Source organism: Salvelinus fontinalis, chromosome 26 (genome assembly GCF_029448725.1).
Source record: "Salvelinus fontinalis isolate EN_2023a chromosome 26, ASM2944872v1, whole genome shotgun sequence".
Taxonomy (NCBI): domain Eukaryota; kingdom Metazoa; phylum Chordata; class Actinopteri; order Salmoniformes; family Salmonidae; genus Salvelinus; species Salvelinus fontinalis.
The window spans coordinates 26,653,874-26,676,598 of record NC_074690.1 but is presented as its reverse complement, the minus strand read 5'-3'; the positions used below and the strand labels follow the sequence as shown (position 1 = coordinate 26,676,598).

General features: G+C 42.0%; 1 protein-coding gene across 1 annotated transcript in view; it reads left to right on the top strand.

Moving 5' to 3' along the window:
* The window catches only part of LOC129824021 (tenascin-N-like), a 31,713-nt gene extending 11,304 nt beyond the window's left edge, over positions 1 to 20,409 (top strand). Inside the window, exons 2-17 of the mRNA XM_055883289.1 lie at positions 176 to 601; positions 787 to 1,158; positions 3,673 to 3,930; positions 4,737 to 4,919; positions 5,207 to 5,296; positions 9,581 to 9,844; positions 11,112 to 11,375; positions 12,290 to 12,553; positions 13,498 to 13,761; positions 14,127 to 14,257; positions 16,704 to 16,842; positions 17,133 to 17,284; positions 17,438 to 17,534; positions 17,743 to 17,907; positions 18,188 to 18,351; positions 19,428 to 20,409. Of these exons, the coding sequence (XP_055739264.1) occupies positions 178 to 601; positions 787 to 1,158; positions 3,673 to 3,930; positions 4,737 to 4,919; positions 5,207 to 5,296; positions 9,581 to 9,844; positions 11,112 to 11,375; positions 12,290 to 12,553; positions 13,498 to 13,761; positions 14,127 to 14,257; positions 16,704 to 16,842; positions 17,133 to 17,284; positions 17,438 to 17,534; positions 17,743 to 17,907; positions 18,188 to 18,351; positions 19,428 to 19,553 (3,357 nt within the window). The 5' untranslated portion in view covers positions 176 to 177 and the 3' untranslated portion in view covers positions 19,554 to 20,409. The remainder of the gene's footprint in view (positions 1 to 175; positions 602 to 786; positions 1,159 to 3,672; positions 3,931 to 4,736; positions 4,920 to 5,206; positions 5,297 to 9,580; positions 9,845 to 11,111; positions 11,376 to 12,289; positions 12,554 to 13,497; positions 13,762 to 14,126; positions 14,258 to 16,703; positions 16,843 to 17,132; positions 17,285 to 17,437; positions 17,535 to 17,742; positions 17,908 to 18,187; positions 18,352 to 19,427) is intronic.
* The last annotated feature ends 2,316 nt before the right edge of the window (positions 20,410 to 22,725 follow it).

The window sequence follows — 22,725 nt, the reverse complement described above, 5'->3', positions numbered from 1 at the left end:
GCACTATAATGAATGTGACTTCTTTAAAATCAGTCTTTATCAACCTTGTAAAATAAAGTGATGTTCTCTCTGGAAAAAAACCCTTAATAGACCAAAAAGGTGCCAAGGGCTCTTTGTGCATGTCAAAAGTGTAATATCAATTTCCCGAAATTATTCTACTTATTTTTCCATCTAGCCATGACTACTAGACTTCACTGGCTCTCAAGAGCCCTCTGCCTGATAGGCATACTGTGCACCGTCACTACCACATATGTGACAGAAGATTCTCCCGCCCCCGCTGAGAAAGGAGTCACCTTCAGCCACATCTATAAGATAGACCTGGCCAAGAGCCCTGACTGTAAATTGGCCTTGCAGACCATGCCTCACCAGCAGGACCAGGAATCAGGTCTGCAAGAGCTGGAGGGGGGCCCTACTCTGGAGGGGGACAAGGACATAGTCTTCAGGCACCAAATCAACCTCAAGACCCCAAAGTGTGACTGTGATGAGTCAGAGCGCTTCAAGTCTTTGCTGTACAGAGTCAACGGGCTGGAGGAGGAGGTGGAACACCTGAAGAGTCAGTGCTCCCAGGGCTGCTGTGGTGGCAAAAGTGGTGGAGCAGGAGGTACAGTACAGTTTATCACCATAAGATCTGACAGCGCATCAAATTCAATAGCTACAATATATCTGAAACTATATCATTCAAAACTGGGAAACTGAAAAATTGGTCTACAGACACTGACATTACACTTACAGTAAAGACTCTTCAAATACCACCTAATGTGATTTTTTTATTCTGAATTTCCACAGGTGTGGACACTAGCTGTAGTGGCCACGGGACCTACCAGCACGACACCTGCAGCTGCCAATGTAACCCTGGCTGGGAAGGCCCAGACTGCTCCATCTCCACCTGTCCTGATGAGTGCAACGACCACGGGCGCTGTGTGGATGGCAAGTGTGTGTGCCTTGCTGGCTACATGGGGAGGGACTGCAGCCAGATGATGTGCCCAGGCGACTGCAACGATAAGGGACACTGCGTGGACGGGAAGTGTGTGTGCTTCAGCCACTTCACCGGCGAAGACTGCAGTGAACAGAAATGCAGTCCTGACTGCGTCCACGGCACCTGCGTGAATGGAATGTGTATCTGTGACGAGGGCTTCTTTGGGGATGAATGCTCTGCAGGTAAGGGCCCGTATTCACAAAGTGTCTCAGAGTAGAAGTGCTGATCAAGGATAAGGTCATAATCAGGTCATAATGTCTTATTCATTATAATCTAAAAGGGAAACTGATCCAAGATCAGCACTCCTACTCTGAAATGGCCGAGGTCTCCATTACAAACTCTACCTGTTGTTGATTCTGAGAACTGGAATGCAGAAAATATACAGAGAATGCATAACATTCACAGAGAATGTAGAACATCTACAGCTGTGGAGGCCTAAGGGTTTGAGGTGTCAAACACTTTAAATCTGACGTTAGGTATTGCAGTTATTTGACTATTAGTTATTAAAAAGCAGTTATTTGACTTAGGTGCAGAGAAGCAGAACATTTGCAGTCAAAACATTCTGACAGATGAATTTACTGCTTCCACACATATGAAAGTAGAAGTAATTGCTGCAGCCTCAGGTCATGTTTGCCAATCAACTGTCTAAGGATTTCACTTTGTTAAAACCAAGTTTGCCTTGTGCACAGACCTAGGGTAGCAGGTCAGCTATTGCAATCACTGAGATTCAGATTTTCGCTGCTGCTTGAAAAAAATATTTGGAGAAACATTTGGAGAGTTATAGAAAGTTGCATATAGGAACTGTTGATTTAATTCCAACAACAATGGGGACGTGTCAAGGGGAAAGAGGGAGGCTATGTGAGTTTATGAGTTGGATTTGGAGGACAAATATTATGAGTATGGGACAAAAGCTATAGTATACTGAGACATTTTCTGTTTTGTGTGGAAGAGTGCATTTGAAGCTACGGTATATGGTGAATAGGGATCTTTTCCACAAACATTGGCTTTTTAGAGTACAGAAAATGATCAGACCTTGAGGTGCACTATCATGAATTCTATTTCCCTTTAGCAACAACTAAAAACAATGCTAACCTCCATAACTCACTACTATGATTGTGTCTGGGATCTGAATGTAGGCCTTTGGAGATTTGGGGTGTTTTTATAATGATAAAGAACTCAGACACACATTTCAAATAAATCACCAAGAGAAAACCTCAAGGGTTTTATTGAGGGTATATTTTATTCTCCCCACAAAAGACCTTGGTGGATTTCTGTGGATTTCTAAATGCAAGATCAAAGCCGTACAGATGCGGCATGTGGATTTGGTCTGCTTTCCATGTTCAGCTCCTGAGTTGGCCCATAATGCTCTTTCCACCATGGCAGACTCAGTAAAAACAGGACCTTACACAAATCACTGAATAGTGGGATCACTCACACAGACAAATGGCAGTTACAAGCGGTCTTGTTCATTCACATTTTTGCTTCACATTTCAGAATCACATTACATTCTCAAACGGGTGGTCTTGAATATTATTTGTATTGTAATTATGTATGGTCACAGCACAACATGGAAACAGCTTCCCCACTTGTTTCTCGTATTAATTATGACACAGAGTACACTGGGCAGCACACGTTCAGCCCACTTGATGAAAAGCCTATTTACAGTTTTTTCCAAATATTTTTAACACCAAACAGATGTTTCCTTGGTTCAGAACCTGCCACAGTAGATTTATGCTTCCCTTCTTTATGAAGTCCAAACATAATTTCTGTTAGGATATACATTTTCTTCTTCAAAACACAGTATGCTTCCCCCATAAACAATCAGTCAGGACACATATTTCCCTTCCTTTAGCGTTTTACAAATCTCTAGATGTTAAATTATTCGTCCCTTTGGCCGTTCTGAAATATTATTTAAGTGCAAAATTGTTACTGGCAGTGGCTGTAGAAAATGTCAGGAACAGGCATAATAACTGCCACTGTATGAAAAGGCTTCTGCTGAAGAGAAAGCTTCCTGCCTTCATCATGTGGAACAATGTTCAAACCTGCTGTGCATTCTTTCCTGGTAAATGTGGTCTCCTGAGCACCCATTTCATATTTCCCCCAATGTACAGTTACGCTTTTCCTGCGCATGAATTCCTCAAATTCACCACCTATGGTCGCCTGTGCATTTCCTTGTACCCGCAGGAATATCTTGGCTTGGAAAGTTTGCTCCGTACACTGCTGACTGGCCGTCTCCTAGGCTCACTTTCATGTTATTGAAAAGTTCCCCTATAGTCTCTGATTCGCCAGACCATATTTTCCACCATCTTAATTGAAGGATCCTGGCTAGATGTAACACTGTAACCACAGAAAAGCAATATCTCTTCACCAATTTCCATCTCAGGTTTTTGAAAAACCACTAAAAGTAAAAAATGTTATTTTCCTTAAATCAGATATGTTATTTCTGTCAGAGGAACATCGAGTGAAGTGTGAAAAGAGTGAAAAAGAGAGAAAGCAATAACATAGCGACCTTAATACAATAGCTTCTGATCTGTTCAAGAGGGTTTGATCTCTTGGCATAACAGCTGACGTTTTGAACTGACAGGCCACCAGGTTTATCCTGGTTGGGGTTACCCCTCGAATTCATCAAAATAACATAGTGAGTAACAGAGTTTTGAACTGTCCCTTAACCAACCATACCTCTGTTCCCTCCTTAGTGTTTGGCCCTAACGGCCTGCGTCTGGTCAGGGTGACTGATGTCTCGCTGCTGGTAGAGTGGCAGGCGGTGAGAGCAGCAGAGTACTACGTCTTGACCTGGCACCCTGAGGGCAACGAGGCAGAGCGGGTCACCGTTCCCAACACAGAGACCTCCTACCTGATCACCGGTCTTAGGCCGGGGGTCACCTACATAGTGCAGGTGTATGCTGTCATCAAGGAGATCCAGAGCGAGGGGGACAGGATAGAGGCGACCACAGGTAAAGATGTGAAGTGAATCACAGTATGTTTCTCACAGCATTGATTTGTACTTTGTCCTTTTCTCTCACAAGTGCAGCTGCTTTCGTTTGTAGTAAGTGGTTCTGAATGCCAATTTTAATTTTCTGTCATCACATATAATTCCCTGTGTACCATATGTACAGTTGACCAAAATAACCCTGAAGTCTGTTTGTACTAAACTATTCACTTAGTGATAGTTTGTTTACCATTAGGTTAAAGGTAATTACACTAGGCAGCCTAATTACAAGGAAATTAAGCCGTGGACACATTTTATGGAAATGAGGCTAGTTCACAGATGTGGCGAAGACAGGAACTGAGCACAGAGCCTTGGGCTGTGGGAAACATCTCAGTGCATGACATTCCTCTCTGGGCATGAGAAAAGGCCTGATCATCTGGCTATGACGAAGACTCTAGCCACACAAGACGCTTTAACTTCAAAACATTATCCCTTCCAAATGGTTTAAATCTATTTTCCCCCTGAGAAAGAACATTTAAAGGACATTAGTCAGCCCCTTTCTGGTATTTAATTAGTTTTTCCTGTCCTTTAATGGGCTCGTATGCAAGATAGGAAGAGCCTCACAGGAAACATGCAGTGGTTCTGTACTTCAGTTATGACACTCTTTGGTACCCTACTAGGCCTATCTTATAACTTGTCCCCAATCAAACCATATAACTAATAGATCATTATTGTGACATGAATGATTGTCAGCGTCGGTGATGTTTAAATACAATGATTAAATGTCACTATTTTGACATATTCTAATGAGACCATGTTGACCCTACACAGTGGTGTCTGGTATTGATGGTATCCGGGTATTGGGCCAGACTGAGGACTCTATCCAGGTGGACTGGCAGAACCCTGCAGCACCTCTGGACCACTTCAGACTGACCCATGCTAACCCTGACGGGCAGGAGGAGGAGCAGATCGTACCTATGAGTGCAGAGGCCAGGACCACCAACACCATCGTAGGTACGTAATTTAAACAAGGAGAACACTGTCTGCAATATTTTAAAATAGAATAGTACGTCATATTTTAAAACTGTTTCCTGTGTAACCATCTGTTTTAATGTTCTCCACCTCCCCTCACTTGAGCAGGACACTCATAACCCTTTGAGCATTCACAAATCATCCATTTTGTTTGCTATGAACATAAATGGCTATAATCATTGAATAGTGTTCAAATGTATTGTGGTAGATTAAGAACTTTGAACCACTGTGAGGTTTTGCAGCTTACTTTCTCTGTGTGTGTTATACAGGACTGCAACCTGGCACTGAGTACCTCATCACAGTGCAAGGCATCAAAGGCACCATCGAGGGGAAAGCCTCCTTCGTCACCGGGGTCACAGGTGAATGCTGCTGATTCTAGACAACACAGGATATCTGGGGGTTTCAGGGAGTGGGGAGACACTATGGCTGTGTCCAAAATGGCACCCTGTTTCATGCATAGAATAGCCCTATGGGCCCTGGTCAGAAACAAGTGCACATCATAGGGAATAGGATGCCATTTGGGACACGGATACCATATCCAACATCAGCCAGCTGTAACCACCCTCTGTAGCCCATTGGACCATAGTCTAACTCTAAATCATTCCCAACTCTACTGTGGGAACAGCGGACAGGCACAGAATGCGCTATAAAGCATAGAATGATAACATACAGTACTGTACCCTGATATTAGGTCTTACTATAACAGACAATGATAATCGAATAATGAACGTGGTCAGGAATACTAATAATTATGGCTCTTGCACCAATAGATTATTATAAATATGGGGGATTCATATGTAGCTTTTTGGTCACAGATCCAGGAATGACTGAAGAATTGTAACATTTACCTGGAGCCAACTCTGCAGATAGCACTACTGGGGGATTTTAAAAGTCATTGTCAATCGATCAATAATATAATAATACTTTTAGCAAAATGTTTTATCTTTAATTTACAATCTGTTGAAACTATGAGAATAGAAAGGTTCAGAACTTTCGTGAAACATCACAGCACAGTTGACACATTTTTGGCAAATTGAAATAAAAAATGGATGGCGTTAAGAGAGAGATAGGAGGGGTTGAGCGGAGCTGAAGGGTGGGATTAAAAACAACAAGATAACTCATGTAAAATATACTGTGTCCGTAAAATGTATATAGGTTCAGAACTTTTGTGAAACAGCACAGATACAAATATATGGCATGGATGGTCTTCAGAAATAGATGGGAGGGGTTGATGGTAGCTGAAGGATGGGATTAAAAACAAACAAAAAATAACTATTGTAATAACTATTGCTGATCTACCTAAGAAATAGTCTCATGTGGCTCAGTTGGTAGAGCATGGGGCTTGCAAGGGTTGTGGGTTTGATACCCATGGGGGACAAGTAGGAAAATATATGCACTCAATACAGTAAGTCACTCTGGATAAGTGCGCCTGCTAAATGACTAAAATGGTAGTAGAACACATTGTGTAACAGCTTGATGTTGTCACCAATGATCCGAGCCTTAAGGTGAGAATAGTCCATGATTTATGTAAGCCATCTGGTCCTTTGAGAAATATTAACATGGGAATCCCTTATTTGGACTTCACAAGGATTCTGTTGAGTTGTTTGAGGATGAATTCATTAAGGATATTAACTTCTACAGCTGGTCCTATCCAACCTGTTACTTGCCTCCTAGTTGACTGACTGACTGGTCTACAATGGCAGCTTATCCAACTTGGCCTGCTCCTTTTGTTAGGGTGATGTAGTAGTTCAAAAAGGAGAGCTCCCTCTCTCGTTACACTGATGACACTTTGTCTTCTCAACTCTCAGGCAACATTTAAGGGTTTTAATTTGGAGTTAACTCTTGTAGTGCTCCCGTTTGATGGTTGTCAGGTGGCTTCCATGATCTCACACATGCTTCCCCTACAGAGCTAATCTTCACATGATTCACAGTGGCTTGTCCTAAACCTTCAGGTGAGGAGTTGCACGTAAGGCTTATAGTGATTTTGTAATTTGGAACTTCTGAGTTTCCTTAGATAGGCATAGAATTAGTTCAAGATGAGCTGGGTGCTTTTAAAAGGGTCACTTATTACTGCTACTGCGCGGTTTGTTCTCCTCAGAGTGATAAAGTCACACACGTAAAAGAAAAATAGGAAAAAACAACCATAATAGCATTCACAAAGAGAGTCTATTATGTCTGCGACTGTCTGTGAATATATGAGCCTCCTACTAGCTGTACAGAGTATGAAACTGTATCCTGCGGGGCCCCCCCTGACAGCTCACATTACAGTATGGAAGCCTCAATTATAGGAGCCTTTTCCTCTCCTCTCAGCAAGTTATACATTACAGAATGTTCTCTCACACAAGTGGCTGGTCCTCCACTTACAACAAGAGAGGAAAAGGGCTTTTCAATACCTCTCTCTTTCAGGACAGACTCAGTATTTATTTACTATGAAAATTGCAGCTAGAGTGCATTACATATATATATATATATGCCATTTATCAGACACTTTTATCCAAAGCAACTTACAGTCATGCGTGCATGCATTTTAAGTATGTAAATACTATCATGCCATTTTATTCAATGGCTACAAAGGGCTCTCTCTTCTACTGTGTGGTCATCATAAATCCTTATTTTATAGACAATGAAACAGTGGAGTACGGTGCTAGACCTTGACACGTTTGCCAGGGCGCAGTAAGGAGACATGAATTATAGCGAGCTATTACAGCATTTGAACAAGCCAAAATCGATTGAATCGCTACCTGTCATAGTGACCTGCCAGAGGATTGTAAGGCTCATAAACACAACATAGTAGTCTGCTGGTGTTACCTAATCAGATTCAATCAAGTTTACACAGGAGCGGCCGTATAACCAGAAGCAGCTGCATAGCTAGGTAAAAGCCAGGGAATGTGTTTAGCCTTCATGTTATATGGTCCCTGGACTCGAAGGTCCTGTGGAGCTGTGGAGTACAGCCGGACTGCAGTTGGTATGTACAGTAGGTGGAGGAGGACTCTGGCGCCCTTAGTCCTTATTCTTCAGTTATTCTGAGGTGCTGAAGTTACTAATCTCTTCTTCCCCTAATAAACCTCGTCAGAAATAGTTATGAGCTGCTAATTTCAGTGTGGGTGGACTTTAGGTCTATACATACATAACCACGCACACTGCTGTTTAGAAAAATGTCACCCTTCCGATAGGGCCGGGACGATACCAGTATCGCGATACTTGTTAGTATCGTGGCAAGGAAACAAAACATGAAGCGGATTAAATTCTTTAGGAAAACAGCCCTAATGTAGGAAACAAACATAATTATGTTGTCATCCAGATTCACATGTATTTATTTTCCAAGCTACAGTATAGCACGCAATATTTTACATACCAAAGAGTTTGATCTGCTCCGGGTTTTCATTTTCGCCATGGAAAAAATATTGCGATACTGGTATCGTCCGGCCCTATCTTCTGACACAGCTCTCCCTTGGGCTCCTCGAGCACTCAACTTTCTGCCGTCACTGCCCGTTTAAGTAAGGCTAGCGTGTAAATGTAGCTCGCTCCCCAGGCGGTAAGGCCTGTAAGGAGGTCTATGATGGAATAGCTGTTTTCCACATGGTAAACCACAACCAGTGTTTTGTAGTCTCCCACTCAGCCACTGTGGCGGCAGAACCTTGAGCTAACCCAATCCGTCATACGCTACGCCACGGCCTCGCCAGACTGTCTTCAGCCTCTCCCACGGAAGTAAAACATCTACCAAAGTGCTGATCTGTTCAAGCATGAGCAACCATGCATTGGAGAGGATGATAAAGCTGTGGCATGTGTGTCTGTCTGCATTTTTGTTTGATAAGTAAGAAAGATATTTCTGACAAGTGCTCCCGTTTGCAGGGAAATTAAGGTCTCAGCTTGGGACAACAGAGACAAGGCTTAACTCATACACTCTACACATGCTTTTCTCAAAGTCTACTGCTACTTTGTTAACTTGTTGCCATTTTCTTGCGACTAATCTCTTTGAGCTTGACGAGCAATGTACCCACATACAGTGCAAAAAGACAACAGCTAAACCATATACGTGGCTTTGTCTTTGGATGCATCGTTAATCAGTTTTCATGATGCGGATAGTGCGGTGACATAGAGCTGACCTTGGCGGAGTCATGGAGGAATAGCCCAATGATGATTTCTTTTACATGTTTTCTCACTTCTCTCTCTCTCTCTCTCTCTCTTTCTCTCTCTCTCTCTCTCTCTCTCTCTCTCTCTCTCTCTCTCTCTCTCTCTCTCTCTCTCTCTCTCTCTCAGTGTCACGCTTTCCTTACTCCAGCGACCACCTTATAACTGCAACCCCATTCCCCTTACTCATCCTGCTCTGCGCTCCAGTCTGGATCCTCCCCTGTCAGTGCGCTCACATCCTCCATATTTCTTCTCTGTCCTCTCATACCTCAAGCCCACTGACCTCCTCCTGTTTCCTCACAGAGAGAGAGAGAGCCTGTCTGCGATCCTCTTCCAGCCTGCTACTAGGACCTCTGTCTGCCCATAATAATTAATTTTTCCGCATTTGATTGACCGACTTGGAAAAAAGTGAATGCTTCAATAGTGTTTTATAAACCATCTGAGTGTCCTTATAGAAAATAATTACGCTTCACACAGCATATTGTCTGCCTCCACCCTCATTATGTCAACAGATCTTGACGCTCCTACTAACCTCTCGACCAAAGAAGTGACAGAGGACAGTGCTACTGTGGAATGGCAGAAGGTACAAGCAGAGATCGACGGCTACGTGATCAGCTACAGCTCTGCTGAGGGTTCCAGTGGGGAGATCCCTGTGGGGGCAGACAGCAGCTCCTACAGGCTGACTGGGCTGAGGCCTGGAGTCATCTACACAGTCTACATCTGGACTGTCAAGGGCTCCCAGGTCAGCAGGAAGAGCTCCACAGAAGCTGAGACAGGTAAACTGTTGTGACTCTGATAGCATAATAATTTAAAAATGTAATTATTTAATAGTGATCATATTGTTTTTGTGTCCATTCTAGAAATAGTCTTAAGTGACGTCTGTCTTTATGTTTTGATTCTGAAGGCTTATGGATGAATGGGAGAGATCTTCTCATCCTATGCTTTCTGTAGGTCCTTTGACAATCCTTTTTCTTTTGGGCTATTGTGGATAGTTCTTCAGGCTGTATTTTCACTTTTTATAGGATGTACTTTACACAATGGCAACATGGTAAAAAAACAACAACTGTTAGGCAGACTTTTGTGCATATTTCTCTTCCTCACATCTTTGCCAAGAGGGACACTCTCACTCAGACCTGTACTGGGAAGCTATTTTAAGTAATTAGGGTAGATACTTCTTTTGACATGAGTTTAGCATAGCCTAACATTGTGGAACATGTTTGTGAGAATGTTTTAGCGACAACAAAGGAGATTTAACTCAAAGGGAACTAGCAAGTGGTTTTTTTCTCATTTAATTCTCAACTGCAATACCAGCTGACGCCTGCCGTCAGGAAATAGAGACTATAGAAAAGCACTGTGTAGTAAATGTCCTCTTGGCTCTCACATCGCATAAATATCATCACCCAGTGCTACTGTACTCTCCAAATCAGTGTATGTTTTCTCCCCCACAATTCCGTTGATACCCAAAGTGAACAATATGCTACATTAGGTTGTAGGTGACGTGGCGTTGTCTGAACTTCAGGAACTGTTGGTGTGGGACATTGTGTTATTGGAAGCCTATAGCTGCCTTGTTATGGACACCTGTTTCAGTGAGAAAACGACTGAAACAGACATAGTACACTAACCTGTCCCATAAGTCAAACAACGGGATTCCACATGGATACAAACATCCAAGAGGGGTGAAATACAAGCACGGCCACGTCAGCAGGCAGCGCTCCCCCTGTTTCCTCTGCTGACTGGTTAGGGGTAGGTTGGGGCAGGGTAGGATTTCTGGATCAGTGAACATGCATTTACTGTGATACCGGACTGTGGGAAGCTTTCTGCTCTCAAACAAGAGGCTAAATTTAGTCTAAAGTAGACACTGATATTTGATTTAAAAATGTCTGAAAATGTATTGGCGAAGGCCAAAAGCCGACACGCATGGTTTTACTTTGAAAAAGAAAGAAAGTAACATAATCCCGAACACATATAGCCTTTAGTGCCTGATACTTACATAGTATGTACTGAAACTAATGTACCTACTTACTTATACTGATAACTTTTCAGATCTGGATGCTCCTGCTAACTTGTTGACCAGAGAAGTGACAGAGGACACAACGACAGTAACATGGGAAAAAGTCCAGGCTGAAATCGACGGCTATGTGATCAGCTACAGCTCTGCTGAGGGCTCCAGTGGGGAGATCCCTGTGGGGGCAGACAGCAGCTCCTACAGGCTGACTGGGCTGAGGCCTGGAGTCATCTACACAGTCTACATCTGGGCTGTCAAGGGCTCCCGGGTCAGCAGGAAGAGCTCCATTGTAGCTGAGACAGGTCACTAACTAGTCTCATACTTTTCGAGTGTGAGGGATGAGATCCCACACACTGTGGAGATGTTAGTTCATGAGTCATCTTTGTTCAAGTTTCCATAACCTGTAGGTAGATAGGACTGAGGTCTGAACAGACAGTTTGCAGCTTCTGCTCCTTTTTATAACCTGTAGGTAACACAATATATGATCTATACTTGTCATGTAGGTTTGTCACTTATGGGTGGCACAAATTGTGATATGGGGGACTGGAATGGGCAATGTATTTGCAAATGCAATACTGTAGTTTAATATACTATATTAATTACTTTAGTGTTTTTGCGGAGTGAAGTGTTTTATTGACATTACTGTAGTATTTACTGTAGTTCTGCAGTCTGTAATATACTGTTGTATTTACTATATTATTCTACAATATACTACAGAATGGTATAGTAAGTACCACACATGACCGAGGGATACTACATTGTGTAGTACAATATAATACAGTATACTACAGAATTCTATAGTAAGTAATGTAGTATTCTATAGTACACTGTAGCATTTGTTCATGTTCAACTATGTGCCTCAATACCAAATGAATGGAAAAGAAAATAACTGTGTAAATTCATAATTTAAGATAGTGCCTATATTTTACATTATTTGGGGATTTGGGATGAGGGCACATGAGAACAGTAGATCTACACAACAGATGGCAAGGCACATGGACTTATATCAATATTAAACCATTTATGAGGCCTGATCATCTCTGACAAACTTTGATTTTGGTGTGTGAACTGACCCTTTAAAGTCTCTCTTATACAATGAGAGTGATTTAAAGCTCTCTCAGGTACAGTAGGTCTTTATACAGTAAATCATTTAAATGTCACAAACTTCATGACATGACACAGAAGAGCATTAACCCTTATATCAATGGTTCTCCAGATCTGGATGCTCCTACTAACCTCTTGACCAGAGAAGTGACCGAGGACACAGCCGATGTGTCGTGGGACAGACCTCTAGCGGACATCGACGGCTACGTGATCAGCTACAGCTCTGCTGAGGGCTCCAGTGGGGAGATCCCTGTGGGGGCAGACAGCAGCTCCTACAGGCTGACTGGGCTGAGGCCTGGAGTCATCTACACAGTCTACATCTGGGCTGTCAAGGGCTCCCGGGTCAGCAGGAAGAGCTCCATTGAAGCTGAGACAGGTTACTAACGAGTCTCATACGTTTTGAGTGTGAGGAGTGAGATCCCACACACTATAGAGATGTTAGTTTAGGGTTTGTCTTTGTTCAAGTTTTCCATAACCTGTAGGTAGATAGGACTGAGGTCTGAATGGACAGTTCAGAGCTTCTGCTCCTTTTTATAACCTGTAGGTAACACAATATATGATCTGTACTTGTCATGTAGGTTTGTCACTTATGGGTGGCACAAATTGGAATATGTGAATGGGCAGGGTATATGCAAATGAAATGCTGTAGTATAATATTTAAGAGATAATGCCAGAGAGCTGGTGTTTGGAGGATATATTGCCACGGGTATTGTTAGGCCTAAGTCGAAGTCGTGTAATACTATAGTAATTACTTTAGTGTTTTTGCGGACTGTAGTGTTTTATTGACATTACTGTAGTCTTTACTGTAGTTTTGTGGCATGCAGTATACTGTAGTATTTACTATATTATTGTAAAAAATGATTTCGTAAGTACTACAAATGACCGAGGGACACTACATTGTGTAGTATAATATACTACAGTATACTACAGTTTACTACAGAATTCCATTGTATATAATGTAGTATTCTATAGTAAACTGTAGTATTTGTTCATGTTCAACTATGTGCCTGAATCCCAAATGAATGGAAAAGAAAATAACTGTCTAAATTCATAATTTAAGATAGTGCCTATATTTTACATTATTTGGGGATTTGGGATGAGGGCACATGGCTAGATCTACACAACAGATGGCAAGGCACATGGACTTATATCAATATTAGACCATTTATTTGGCCTGAAAACCTCTGACAAACTTTGATTTTGGTGTGTGAAATGTCCCTTTAAAATCTCTCTTATACAATGAGAGTAAATCAATTGAATGTCACAAACTTCATGACATGACACAGAAGAGCATTAACCCTTATATCAATGGTTCTCCAGATCTGGATGCTCCTACTAACCTCTTGACCAGAGAAGTGACCGAGGACACAGCCGATGTGTCGTGGGACAGACCTCTAGCGGACATCGACGGCTACGTGATCAGCTACAGCTCTGCTGAGGGCTCCAGTGGGGAGATCCCTGTGGGGGCAGACAGCAGCTCCTACAGGCTGACTGGGCTGAGGCCTGGAGTCATCTACACAGTCTACATCTGGGCTGTCAAGGGCTCCCGGGTCAGCAGGAAGAGTTCCACACCAGCTGAGACAGGTTATCAATTTGCCCTGGGGCTCCAGTCGACAGCCGAGTCTTTTCATGATAATTTCACGCATTCATTGTCCAATGAGGCAGATAGTCATTACTGAACAGGAGCTTATCTTGTGGAGGCATAATCGTTGACGAGCTGCCGGTTCCTCCACTCTTACTGGAATTCTGGTCAACTCTGACTAACAGTTCAAGGATCTGCTCATTATGTGAGACATATACAGTGACCTTTTTTTAGAGATTAGAGATGGAGGAATGAAAGGCACGATAAATTGTACATAATCTTATTCAACCGTCCAATGACTGCAACTGAACATATTCACATTTTCATTTGACTGAATTGCTTACATTTTGGGATCTTCTCTTCATAGAAATTGATTCGCCTAAGAAACTAAAAGCGTCAGATGTTAAGCTGGATGCTGCGACCCTGACCTGGACTGCTCCCTTAGCCAGAATCGATGGCTACATCCTCACATTCAGAGCTGAGGATGGCACATTGAAGGTACTTTGATTCTCACATGGTTCACCCTCTAGCAGTTGTAAACAGTGATGTATCCAATGTTATGACATCTGTACATAGCTATAGAAATCTATTATCATTGTCAGTTATATTTTTTATCTTTAAGTATTGGCGATCCCAATGACCTTTCATCATTTTGGTATTTGGTATTTTATTAGGATCCTCATTAGTTGTTGCAAAATAAGCAGCTACTCTTCCTGGGGTCCACACAAAACATGAAACATGACATAATACAGAACATTAATAAACAAAAAACAGCTCAAGGACAGAACTACATACATTTAAAAACCGGCACACATAACCTACATATCAATAAATACACACAATATCTAGGTCAAACAGGGGAGAGGCATTGAGCGGTGAGGTGTTGCTTTAACTGTTTAAAAAAAAGTTTACTGTTCATTTGAGCAATATGAGATGGGAGTTCCATGCAGCACTTGACCACGTGGCTGGACAATAATCAAGATAAGACAAAACTAGAGCCCGCAGGATATGCTTTTTGGAGTGTGGTGTCAGAAAAGCAGAGCATCTCTTTATAATGGACATGCCTCTCCCCATCTGTACAACCATTGAATCTATGTGTTTTGACCATGACAGTTTAGTCTCTTCAACTTGTTCAACAGCCACACCATGCAATACCAGATCCAGCTGAGGTCTAGAGTTAATGGAATAATTTGTACCAAATACAATGCTCTTAGTTTTAGAGATGTTCAGGACCAGTTTATTACTGGCCAGCCGTTCCTAAACTGACTGCAACTCTTTGTTACGGGTTTCAGTGACTTAGCTGTGGTTGCTGACATGTACAGTGCCTTCGGAAAGTATTCAGACCCCTTGACTTTTTTGTTTGTTTGGTTACAGCCTTATTCTAAAATTGATTAAAATGTTTTTTCCCTCATCAATCTTAACTCAATACCCCATAATGACAACGCAAGCACAGGTTTTTAGACATTTAAGCCAATTTATTAAAAATAAAACAACTGAAATATTACATTTACATAAGTATTCAGACCTTTTACTCAGTATTTTGTTGAAGCACCATTGGCAGCGATTACAGCCTTGAGTCATCTTGGTTATGACGCTACAAGCTTGGCACACCTGTATTTGGGGAGTTTCTCCCATTCTTTTCTGCAGATCCTCTCAAGCGCTATCAGGTTCTCTTCATCTCTTCAGAGATGTTCGACTAGGTTCAAGTCCGGTCTCCGGTTGGGTCACTCAAGGACATTCAGACATGTCCCGAAGACACTCTTGCGTTGTCTTGGCTTTGTGCTCAGGGTCGTTGTCCTTTTGGAAGTTGAACCTTCGCCCCAGTCTGAGGTCCTGAGCGCTCTGGAGCAGGTTTTCATGATGGAATTTTGTGCACTTTGCTCTGTTCATCTTTTCCTTGATTCTGACTAGTCTTCCAGACCCTGCCTCTGAAAAACATCCCCACAGCATGATGCTGCCACCACCATGCTTTACCATAGGGATGGTGCCAAGTTTCCTCCAGATGTGACGCTTGGCATTCAGGCCAAAGAGTTCAATCTTGGTTTCATCAGACCTGTTCTGAAAGTCTTTAGGTGCCTTTTGGAAAACTCCAAGCGAGCTGTCATGTGCCTTTTACTGAGGAGTGACTTCCGACTGGGTTCTTGGTCCCCTCCCTGACCAAGGCCCTTCTCCCCCAACTGCTCAGTTTGGCCGGGCGGCCAGCTCTAGGAACTTCTTCCATTTAAGAATGATGGAGGCCACTGTGTTGTTGGGGACCTTCAATGCCGCAGAAATGTTTTGGTACCCTTCCCCAGATCTCTGCCTCTAAATAATCCTGTCTCAGAGCTCTACGGACAATTCCTTCAACCTCATGGCTTGGTTTTTGTGCTGACATGCATTGTCAACTGTGTGCCTTTCCAAATCATGTCCAATCAATTGAATTGACCACAGTGGACTCCAATGAAGTTGTAGAAATCCATAATATAAGGTGTGCATCTTGTGCAAAAAAATAAATAATATGTATATACCTGTCACGATCGTCGTATGGAATGGACCAAGGTGCAGCGTGGTGAGCGTACATTTTCCTTTATTTTTAAATGTCGCCAACAAAACAATAAACAACTAAATGAACGTGAAGCTCCGTAAGGCTATACATGCATTAATGAAGACAACTACCCACAACTACCAAAAGGAAAAAAGGCTGCCTAAGTATGATTCCCAATCAGAGACAACAATAGACAGCTGTCCCTGATTGAGAACCATACCTGGCCAAAACATAGAAACAAACAACATAGAATGCCCACCCCAAATCACACCCTGACCTAACCAAATAGAGAAATAAAACGGCTCTCTAAGGTCAGGGCGTGACAATACCCATGACCTCTAGTGGCAAAATATTGAATTCTGTGTCAGTGACTCTTTTTTGTCCCAGCCAAAGATGATAATTTCTCTGTGTTCTGAATAGACTTCGGAGAAGAAGCTGAGGGCAGGAGAGAGCAGGTTTGCCATGTCAGGCCTGGAGATGGGAAAGAACTATATTGTTACCCTCCTCGCTTACAGAGGAGCAAAGAGGAGCAGAGTGATAGAGACCACATTCAAAACAGGTAGGATGTGCACTCTATGAACGTCATCCCTAGACCAAACTAGTCTGATTTATTTACATATCAGTGTGGAGACGTTTGCATTTCACTAAGCTCTTGTGCTATTAATGTAGGGTAATTAGTAATGACTCATTCCTTTCTCATCTTTTAATTGGTCACGTGAAATATCCCTGACAGCCAACTTTCTGTTCAATTTGTTTATTGCTTTATCAGGGTAAATGAGTTAGCACAATTACTTTTGCCCCCCTGAAAATGAAAGCTTACTGACATCATTGTACTTGTACCTTTAACAGTGGGTTTATTGTACCCGTTCCCCATGGACTGTACTCAGATTAAGACGAATGGTAACATGGCAAGTGGAATCTACACGATTTATATCAACAGTGATCGCACCAAGCCCATGGAAGTGTACTGTGACATGGACACTGATGGCGGTGGATGGGTGGTACGGTCAAGCTAAAGTACATTATGATTTATGTTATTGATGGCTGAAAGAAAAACATGTCAGGATAGATTGAACATTACTCTCATCAATATAAACTGTCAATCAACTTTGTGTGTGAGCAGAGACTGAGATGTACGGTATATCATTCCACAGGTGTTACAAAGACGCAACAATGGACAGATGGACTTCATGAAGCGCTGGAGACAATACATGGCCGGCTTTGGGAACATGACTGATGAGTTCTGGCTCGGTTAGTACTGTAAAGGCATCCTTTTAATCTCTTGTATCTAAATAGGGCTGTTATGTCCCTAGGAGTTCCTCTCATGGAATTTAAATTGATGATGCTGATGATGCTGCTGCTCTGATGATGATGACCACAACGATGATGATGATGATGACAACCACGATGATGATGATGATGTAAATCCTCATCACAATTCTGTTACTCTAACCCATAGGTCTGGACAATATATATGAGCTGACCAATACTCCTACCCAGTATGAGCTGCGAGTGGACCTGGGTGTGGGTTCAGAGAAGGCCTATGCTGTCTATGACAACTTCAAGATAGCTCCAGCAAAGCAGAAGTTCAAGCTGACCATCGGCAAATACAGAGGAACAGCAGGTGGAACAGCTCTTTGTATCTTTCTAACAATTTATTAAAGAATACATGAATAAATACTCTACACATACACACTACACAAACCCAAGGCTCCAACCAACAAACTATTATCTACTATTATCGCACAATAACTTGAACTCCATTTTTACAATGGCTTGCTAAAAATACAAAAAAGCTCCCAGTTTGAAGTCTACCTGCCATTTAGGGGCCTTTTACCACTGGCCTTCTCTGACTTGGATTGCAAACTATAATTCTGTGAATGTGGCATATGATTGTTTTCCAGGTGATGCCATGAACTACCATCAAGGTCGCCCTTTCTCTACTGTTGACAATGACAATGACATTGCTCTCGGTAACTGCGCACTTACTCATCGTGGTGCTTGGTGGTACAAGAACTGTCACCTTGCCAACCTGAACGGCAAATTCGGAGACAACAGACACAGCATGGTAAGAAGTGTTCTTCTCATTTCTTATTTTTATTTCTCATGTGTTATTGTTTTGTAGTACTACATTGATATTGATTACGGCATTGTTGGGTTTAGAGCTTGCAAGAAAGGCATTTCACTGTACATTTAAACGTGAAACTTGAAGTGTGCTCTTTAGTTTCTTGGATGTAGTGGGAGATTGTTCCAGCAGATGGCAGTAATAGAATAATATAGAATCTATGGGGGTTGCACATGAGCATCCTGTAGGGGCTTTCCAATCTTAGTTTGAAATGGCTATGTCCTAGATCTATGAACTATTTTTTTTCTTCTCAAAAGCCTTATAAATAGCAGGGGCTAATAGATAACTTTAATTCTCAGAAAGAACTGTTGTTGTCTCACAAGAACTGTTTGTGTGTCTCTGCAAAGAAGAATGTTGGGAGAAAATGGGATGATATAGTTTTGTCCTGTCACATTATACCATGTTTCTCTTAATAACATGTTTAATAATTTTACGTCTGTCTTGGTGTAGGCAACACAAAGAGAGTTAATAGAAGTTTTCAAAGTGGATAAATCTGCCTGACTGGCTAATCTAATGTGTGGCTGTGCCTCTCTTTACCGGGGGCTGGATTTAACCAGGTAGGCCAGTTGAGAACAAGTTCTCATTTACAACTGCGACCTGGCCGAGATACAGCAAAGCGACACTAACAACAACACAGAGTTACACATGGAATAAACAAACATACAGTCAATAACACAATAGAAAAGAAGAAAGTCTATATACAGTGTGTGCAAATGGCGTGAGGAGGTAGGCAATAAATAGGCCATAGTAGCAAAGTAATTACAATTTGGTCCTTGGCCTACAATCCATATACAACCCTCTGTGTAAAGGGTTCCACATGGAACTCAAAAGGGTTCTACCTGGAACCAAAAAGGGTTCTTCAAAGGGTTCTCCTATTGGAACAGCCAAAGAACCCTTTTAGTTTCTAGATAACACCTTTTTTTCTAAGAGTGTAGGCCTATTAAAGACTGAAGCAGAATGAAAAACTGCCTGACTGTGTAATCTAATGTGTTGTCATGTGTCTCTCTAACCTCTACCAGGGTGTGAACTGGGAGCCATGGAAAGGCCACCTGATGTCTCTTGATTTCACTGAGATGAAGATCCGGCCAGTGGGCGCCGCCAGGAAGAGGAGGTCGCTTAGCAGCAGAACAGCTCCTAGAAAATAGTCCCTCTGAGTAACTAAAATGTTCAATGGGAACCTCATTACAAACCAGGCGGAGTAGCTAGAGCCTCAACTCTATCACAGGATTACTGTATAACTTACCTTCTGTAAAGTATCACATGCCTGTTTTTATTATGAATAGGGGTCCCTTTTGTGATAGCAAATTCATCAGGGACCCCCTCATAATCAGACCACAACTCGAGTGAGATAAAAATAGCATTCAAGGAGTTTTACTATGACTTCAGCAGTGCATGGCCAGACAAACCAAGTCTCAGGCCCTGGGAAGGAATGTTAAACATAATTTAAAAAATGTATATCGTTTGACTTTTTTTTTTTATCTGGCCACGGACCCCCCGCGGACCCCACTTTAAGAATCCCTGAGCTAGATGACCCAATGACACCATGTTTTTAGGATAGTTATATCGATCTTGTTCACATTCATAACACAGCATAGACCCTGACCCTCTCTTCTAAGGTTTGGTCCCCTGCCTACCCAGCCTACTCTGAGTTAGCTAGATATCACATTTCAGATGTCATGCATAGGAAATAGAATAGATGACATGCTCCTGTGCTTGTAAGATTGTATTTTCAAATGTGTATTGTAGTTGTTGTATTATATTCATGCCACACATTCTCAGAGAAATAAAGTCCCTTCAAAAAAAGTTGCTTTTTAGCTCTAGCATCTACAGTATGCCTGCAGTGAGTGAGATTGTTTTTTGAATGGGACATGGCTTTGCAAAGTGTTTATCAAATAGATGCATTTGAGATTAATCAAGAAATTTGATTCATACTTGAATGCTACATGCTCACTCAAATTCTAAGAAGAGAAACAAAGTGGAATAAATTTGATTTCATAAGTATTTTTTCATGTGCAGTTGTTCTCTTTCCCCGAAGAAAGGTTAGACTTGCAGAAATGGTTAGATTTGCAGTTTCCTTTTGCTTTTTACCATTCATGTCACGTTGTGACATAACTGCAGAGTTAACCCGATCTTCATACAGGATATCTGAAAATGGTCCCCATTTATCTCAATTTTGAATTGACGACTATGGTTTTCTCTTTGTCAGACACAGTCTAGGGTAGCCTACACTTGAGTCGTGTATCATCTACCACAAATTAAGCGCAGCAAGTTCAGACAGGGAACCTGAGTATTGGCTCCGGTGATGCATCAGCTGACATCGCACCAGTCATATTCTACAAACACTTTCTACGAGCTGACAAGGTAAAAATCTGTTGTTCTGCCCCTGAGCAAGGCAGTTAACCCACTGTTCCCCAGGCGCCGATGACGTGGATGTTGATTAAGGCAGCCCCCAGCACCTATCTGATTCAGAGGGGTTGGGTTAAATGCGGAAGACACATTTCAGTTGAATGCATTCATTTATACAACTGACTAGGTATCCTTATTTAAGCTGATAATTTTACTAATCCATTCTCCGCAGCCTCTACTGCTGTTGGTCGTTCAATACCATGCCGTTGCATTTTCTTGTATGCGCTGGTGTTCTTGGTGACTGTAACGGCGTTCCTCTCTCTCTTCATAAGAAGAGGAGGTGTAGTGATCGAGCCAAGACGCAGCGGGTTGTGAAAACATGATGAGTTTTATTTATAAGACAAAAACGAAACAAACTATACTTGAATAAACTAACAAAATAACAAAACGAAAATAGACAGACTAGTACGACGAACTGACATAACACACGCAGAACGAACGAACAAGTACTTACTACAAAAACGCACGAACAAACCGAAACAATCCCGTATGGTGTAACATCGACACAGACACAGGAGACAATCACCCACCACGAACAGTGAGAACACCCTACCTAAATATGACTCTTAATTAGAGGAGAACGCAAAACACCTGCCTCTAATTAAGAGCCATACCAGGCAACCAAAACCAACATAGAAACAGATAACATAGACTGCCCACCCAAAACACATGCCCTGACCTAAACACATACAAAAACAACATAAAACAGGTCAGGACCGTTACAGTGACATGCTAATGCTGTAACATGCATACTGACCGTGTATGTCTGTGTTCTGCTAGCTAGATAATTATTTGCTTATGCTCTGTAACCAGTGGTGACTCGTCATTTAAAGCCCCACCTGTTTTGAGCCATACCTGTAATATCGGCATCCATTCGTGTCACGTATCCATTTAGCAAAAAATGTGAAAAAAAGATCCTTGACTTAATAAAGCAGCATGCAAACTTGGTCTATTTCTTTGAGTAAGGCAGCTCCAAAATGCAGCTGTTTCGGCCTAGCGCAGTGCTTTCTGTGGTGGAGGGGAAGCCAGCAAAAGCACAGAGCGTAGGCACGCGGATCTGCACATAGTAAGGGGGTACCCTGAATGAATGAAACAGATAAGTATTTATACCTTGGGCCACACAGTTGGCAATTACAGACTCCTGGTGCTGACAGAGGCTGCTTTCAACACTTCAACAGTTTCCCACTGTTACATAGGGATGACAAAATAAGCTTAGACTTTCTATATGTTAATTGACAATAGACGTAACCAGATGCAGACTTCATAAAACATTTACAGTTGGCCTATGCAGCAGGAATAAGACTTTAAAATAGTCATGATCAGGGTTAAGCTGTTTATTTATTTTCCTACGGGAGGATTAATGTGATTTGTCTAACTGAATAAAAATGTGTGAAGAATTGTGAGGCATTTCCTTATCTTTCCATCCCTATTATATACATCTCAGCACTAAGAGGTCACTTGCCCTGCAGTGCTGTTATAGGAACCAATCTTATTTCCTGAAATTCAACGTCAGTGTGGCTCAAATGGGCTATTGCATCAACTGGCTCTCGGGAGACATTTCAAAAGCTTAACTACCATATTCCACCATGGGTCTCTTCCTCTTCTTCTTGTCATTCTTGCTTAACTCTGTGTGAATAGCAATGCAAGAAAATATATTCACAGAGTGATGTACACAAATAATTTCTCAGCAGTGGATTGCAACGACAGCTGAGAAACCAGTGGAAGTTGAGAAACCTCAAGTTCAGACAGAAAACATCACATATTCGTTTAACCATTAATTAGAAAAGATTACAATACATGCAATATGTTGTCTTGATGTTAGGATCTGCTCCTTCTGGGTAGCTCACTGCCAGAGCCTGCATCATGATAAAAATAATAATAATCACAGGCAGTGAGTAAGGTACGCTGTAC